This window comes from Colias croceus, chromosome 8 (genome assembly GCF_905220415.1).
Source record: "Colias croceus chromosome 8, ilColCroc2.1".
Lineage (NCBI taxonomy): Eukaryota > Metazoa > Arthropoda > Insecta > Lepidoptera > Pieridae > Colias > Colias croceus.
In genome coordinates, this window is record NC_059544.1 from 1,885,989 (window position 1) to 1,891,988 (window position 6,000).

Below are 6,000 nucleotides of genomic sequence, written 5' to 3' on the forward strand. Positions count from 1 at the left end.
AATACATTTAAATACAGTTATAATATCGTTGACAATCTTCTTCCTCAATAATGGACATATTTATTTTAGATCCTCCTGTTTTTCAAGTTTTATACTAATTAGTAATTACCATTTGCATTATGCATATACAATATACATGTACAGATTTATAAGCATTTAATTTAATAAAATATAAATAAATTTATTTTCGTTTCATACAAATAAATTATTATTTCTACATAATATATACGACACAAGTCAGTCGTCATTAGACAGCTACACGAAGAAACACAAGTTGAACCTAATCAAATCATTTCATTAAAGTACAGTCCGCAAAACAAGTTCAGCCTTAACTCCTACGAAGCTCCTACGTCTCTATATACAAGACCTAAATGTTAAATAGCTCCACACATTCACACAATCTAACAATTGTATACAATTAGTTCGATTCCGAAGTAGGCACACGTACGCTGCTATCTCGATCGCTTTGTGATCATATCCAATCTAATCTGTACATTGTAACTTATAATTTACAACGTTCAAATGGACTATTATAAACCCATTGAAAATATAACATGTTAAATACGAATGTAAGCTGTGTAATCAAATAGAGAAGTGAATGTAAAATTAAGGCTTCATTGCTATTCCGTTCTAAGTTCCGTGTATGTACTTTTTTTTTAATAGACACTTACAAAAATATACCGACGTTCAACTAGTGTATAAAATACAAAAAAGGTAAGGATATGTTGCTCTATCAACGAGCATTGATATAAACAATATATATAAACTAGTACTACATTGCTAAAATATTCTTATAAATTAAAATTATTCTAATCGACCATAACTAAAAAAATTATTATTTTAAGTCCAATTTTACCTAAATAATATTAATTTACTCATCAATATAGATGTATATAATAGAGGTATTAACATTAAAAATACAATTCGTTTTTAAATTCCTCCCTACAAACGGTTACATACTGCCAAGAAACACTTGATCGTTTTTAGCGCCGAGAAAAAACCCGTTACTATTTACTAATGGGGATATCACGAACATCTATCATAATGCTTTCACAGAACCAACTAACCCTTCCCGTTTGCGAAAAAATCTCTTATCTACTTCTGTTCTTATAAGGGAATCTGATAAAGCATCTTCAGCTAGTAATATAGGACAAAGTATGCCAATATAATGAAACGATAGAAATACAAATCACGTGCGATGTTCTAACGTAAATACGTAATGGCTACAGGCTAGGCCGATAACCTTATACGAGAATTTAATGCATATTAACATATAGGGAATTTAGTATGTGTAATACATTATTGTACAGGGCATTGTATTACGAAATATTTTTCTTGTTGTAATAGTAAAGATTTGAAAAAAAGAGCGTGCGTGTAGCATACGTGTCAGAAGTGAAACTTCTTTGTTTAGATTCAAAGGTACAAAATCGTTGCCTTACTCCATGACGTGACGGTATTGCCATGATGCAACCCTGAAATTATACCCTCAACGCGTCTAAAGAAGTTTCACTTCAAAAAGATATTACTTAGTTGTTTTTTTTTTTTTTTTAATAAAAGGAAGAATACATAATTAAGTTGTTACAATATATTTAACAATATGTATATGAACGGAAGTTGCAAACATAAACGTTAGCCAAAGCATAACAAGGTTAAACACCCACGCAGTTACATAATAAATGTATTGAAAGTTACACCTACAGGTGCAAAATCAATTAAATTATTTAATTGGTCCAAATATTTTCGCCAAGTTTGAAAAGGTTATAATATCAACCGTAACTCATGACATAGGATATTAATTATTATCCATTTAGCCACAAAGACCATTTTTTTATGAAAACGTAAACATTTAAGTATCGCGTAAACTAGTTTAAAAATAATCATTTAATAACAACATTATGACATAATAAACATAAATTATCTACAACGAAATTAAAAGAACAATAAACAATAACCCATATAAACTAGCGATAGCAAATTACTTTATACAAACTTGTCATATACGATTCAAGTCGCCCGCCGTTCGCCAAAAGCTTATTGGTTGAAGCGCCTAAGGCACCATACGCTGTTTAAATTTCAATTTAGATCGCAATTTGCGATGCGATCCAACCTCGCCGAAACTCGCATCACTCCACGAGATAGATATATATCCCACACTTATGACTATGTTTCGTATATTAAAACGAATTAACCGTAAGTTATTACCTGACGGATTCGACCGATAAGATTTAATGAAAATCAGGTGGTTTTTTAACAAATTCGCATCCCGGGCGGGGAGCAGATAAAAGAAATTGATCTGTCTCAATAACTAATTGTCGAGACTTGTTTATCGTAATTGCGTACGAACAATGTTTAAAGATTGTCGATAAGTTTTAGTGGGACGAAGTAAAGTTTTGTTATTAAATAAGTTCCGAGATATATTGCGTTCGCGCTTCGTTATGATGGAGGATAAAGGGGAGGCGAGTGTATTAACTCTCGGGCGCTGGTCCTCGTTATGGATTAACTTGATTAAAATACATAAAATAGTTATAACGTCTAATTAAAGCATGATAGAGTATTCATAATATGATCTACGAAATATTTGCATAAAACTCTCCTGTTTGGAACACAAATTCTGAACTTATTTTCAGAGCTTTTTTTTTTAATTTGACCGCCTTATCAATAATAGAGTTGGTGAGCTCTACATTGTGGCTCTACTATTGTGCGAATGTGCGATATAGGTATATTGTTTGTTTTTTACCCTTCTACATTGGATTGTCTGATATTATATCTACTAATAGCATATTGCCTAATATTGATAACCAAGGATACATTATTTTAGTCTTTCAACGATACGATACCGATAATCGTTTACTTGTACATTAATAATACATAATATACTTACTTATTATAACCGCAAATTGAAACACCGTAACCTTTATGCTGAATCTTCGTTCTGCTAATAGAATACGCTTTACCTCCCACAGCGAATATTGCAAGAATTACTCCAGGAAGGAATCCAATAGCCCACAATTATTCCATCGCAACAGCTCTAAACGCCGACTGACATTTCACTGACATTTTCAGCGACAACCCGACATAATCATTCGACACGACTAATATAAACTTTCACAAATTTTGAATACAGACCGGGTATAATGAAGCATATCGTTACATGTGGGTTAATGGTCGAGTTTCCAAAAGTTTTCTAAGAGTAAATAGCGTAATAATACCTACAATCACGAAATGACTCTATCCGATACAGTTATGATTAATACGTACGACTGGACGGCCTATAAATGTATCATCGGAAGCTGTAATCATGGACACGCAGAGAAAGTTCTATCATTTAAATTCTTATAGAAAAATATTGGTCGCGTATAGCTATCATTAACGGCAGTAAGCTTTAATTGGCTGCGGTAATGAAGTTTGTATTTTCTAAAAGATTGCGTTTTTAAGAAAGTTTCTGCCGCATTTTTATGGGAATTTAAGTGAAGTTTAAGTGACAATGAGCAATTCTATCACTTAATGTTGCATATAATGGTAGTTGTATACTATATGTTAACCATTATAAAGTGATTTAGTTTTTGTATTATATTCTTAAAGAGCGATAATAATACATTTTACTGGATTCATAAAGTAAATTGTTAAGAACTCACCTTTAAAATACAGCTGCCAACTGCTTCATTCTCCGGCACGGTGACATTGTAGAAGGATTGGTCGAATATCGGCTCGTTGTCGTTCACATCCAACACTGTCACTAGCAACGTGGCCGTTGACGACAACGGAGGGTTACCACGATCACTCGCCACTACCGTCAAACGCGGCATAGGATTCGTCTCACAATCGACACGAGATCGAGTTGTCACTAGACCAGAACGCTCGTCGATAGAGAACCAATCAGACTGGGGAGTGGGAAGCAAAGTGTAACGTATTTCCGAATTTTCACCCTCGTCTACATCACTAGCTGACACTTGCAGTACGGGAATACCGGGCGCAGCGGCCTCTGGTACACTAGTTTTGTAAACGCTTTCGAGAAATACCGGGGGATTATCGTTAACATCCGTCACTCGCAGATTGATTATACGCGAAGCGTGCAATGGAGGCGAACCTTTATCAGTTGCAACTACATTCAGCGTGTACGAAGACTGAGATTCGCGATCTAACGGTAAAGCAACTACAACTAAGTATATGATATTATCATGCGTCCGCAAATCGAAATGTCCATCGCCACCGCTTAAAGTTACGTTAACGTTTGAGTACTCCGTTTTCGAATCAGGATCGTGCACAGATATTCTAGCCACGAATTCATCTAACTGCGCCGCCTCTGATATTTTCGGGGTAGCGTCATCGCTTAAAAATATCACGTCAATTGTAGGCTGGTTATCGTTTACATCAGTAACACGTATGGATACAAATGCTGTTGTTTCTAAGGGCTGTGCTCCTTTATCTCTAGCGACAACGACTAATTCATGTAATTCTTTGGTCTCGAAATCTAAAGCTTTATTTACAGTAATTTCTCCTGTATTTGGGTCTATTTTGAACATGTTTTCTTTATCACTCTGTCTTCTATTAATAGAGTATTCAATGAAACCGTTTTCACCTGCATCTGAGTCAGTAGCGAAAACTTTCAACACAGCTGTTCCTACAGTAGCATTTTCAGGTATCATAGCTGAATACGCGCTTTCAGCGAATACTGGAGGGTTATCATTTACATCTAAAATAGTAATATTTACAGTCATTGTTCCTCTCAAAGGTGGTGTACCACCATCCAGCGCTTCTATGACCAACTCATAATGGTCTGTTGTTTCTCTATCGAGAAAACCATTAATTTGCAAATCTAAATACAGAACGCCGTCGCGTTCTCTATGTGAAGATAGTCTGAAAGCGTTATCTGTATTCCCTGACACAATATTATACCTTTGGGTATTGAAAATGTCTAGATCCTGATCCTTAGCGGGATTGAGTTTCCTCTTGACATCTCGTGGTGTGTTTTCGGAGAACTCAACGTTCATGACCGCGGTGGGGAATGTGGGAGCGTTATCGTTCTCATCGGATACGCGGACGACTACGCGGATATTATCACCGCTAGCGGGGATAGCGACTAGAGCGTAATGGTCCCTATTCTCTCTGTCTAATGGCACTCGTGTCCGTATTTCTCCGGTGTGGGGGTCTATTTTGAGGTCGTCATTGACGGCACTGCCGGGGACGGGGACGATGGTGTACGGTGGGGCGGCGTCGGGCAGCTCGTCGCCGAGGTGGCCCACGAGGGCGCCGGCGCGGGCGTTCTCTCGGACGGTGAACTCACGCACGTGCTCGCCGGCCGCCGTGGCGACCAGAAGACAGATAATTGCGCGCAACATCGCGCGACTGTTGCTCTCACCGCTCGCGCATTGTCACTGACACCTGGAATTGAAAGAAATAAATTTTATGTATGCGGATGTTACTTATTAATTAAATAATTGTTTAAAATTATTATGTGCAATATAATTAGTAATTACTAATTAGCACATAGAATGGAAAGTTATTTCAGGAAAATGATGGCCAGGCACTTTCACTCAATTTCACAATTAACGTTGTTTGTTAGAAATAATTAATGTATTTTATATAATTAAACACGTTGTATAATTCATAACTAATCGTGAATCATTAGGTTTTATTTGTAATTAATAAAACAAACTTATTACGCAAACCTAACCTTTATAATAAAAAGGGCAATTTGAAGAAATAGCTGTACATAAGTAACCCGACAATTATTAAAATTCCAAATGAACCAAAAGTACTTTTTACGTTTTTAAAACCTTATTTAGTGTATAGAGCTAGACCCTAATCGGAAATTACTAAGTTTCACACAAATTCAAAGAGAAGCACCGGTCTCGATTATTTAATAATTCATACACATGTCATCGTTAGGAAGTAGTCACATTAGCTTTGATAAGCGAGAAGCGATTTTACTAGAACACGCTACTACAATTTTTGTGGTATGAGGCAATATCTAATGATTTTCGAAGACAAAGTCTAAAA

General features: G+C 35.9%; 1 protein-coding gene across 1 annotated transcript in view; it reads right to left on the minus strand.

Annotated features, from left to right (window-relative positions):
* LOC123694098 (protein dachsous) overlaps positions 1 to 5,115 on the minus strand; it is a 218,056-nt gene extending 212,941 nt beyond the window's left edge. Inside the window, exon 1 of the mRNA XM_045639407.1 lies at positions 3,636 to 5,115. Within this exon, the coding sequence (XP_045495363.1) occupies positions 3,636 to 4,991 (1,356 nt within the window). The 5' untranslated portion in view covers positions 4,992 to 5,115. The remainder of the gene's footprint in view (positions 1 to 3,635) is intronic.
* Positions 5,116 to 6,000: the final 885 nt, after the last annotated feature.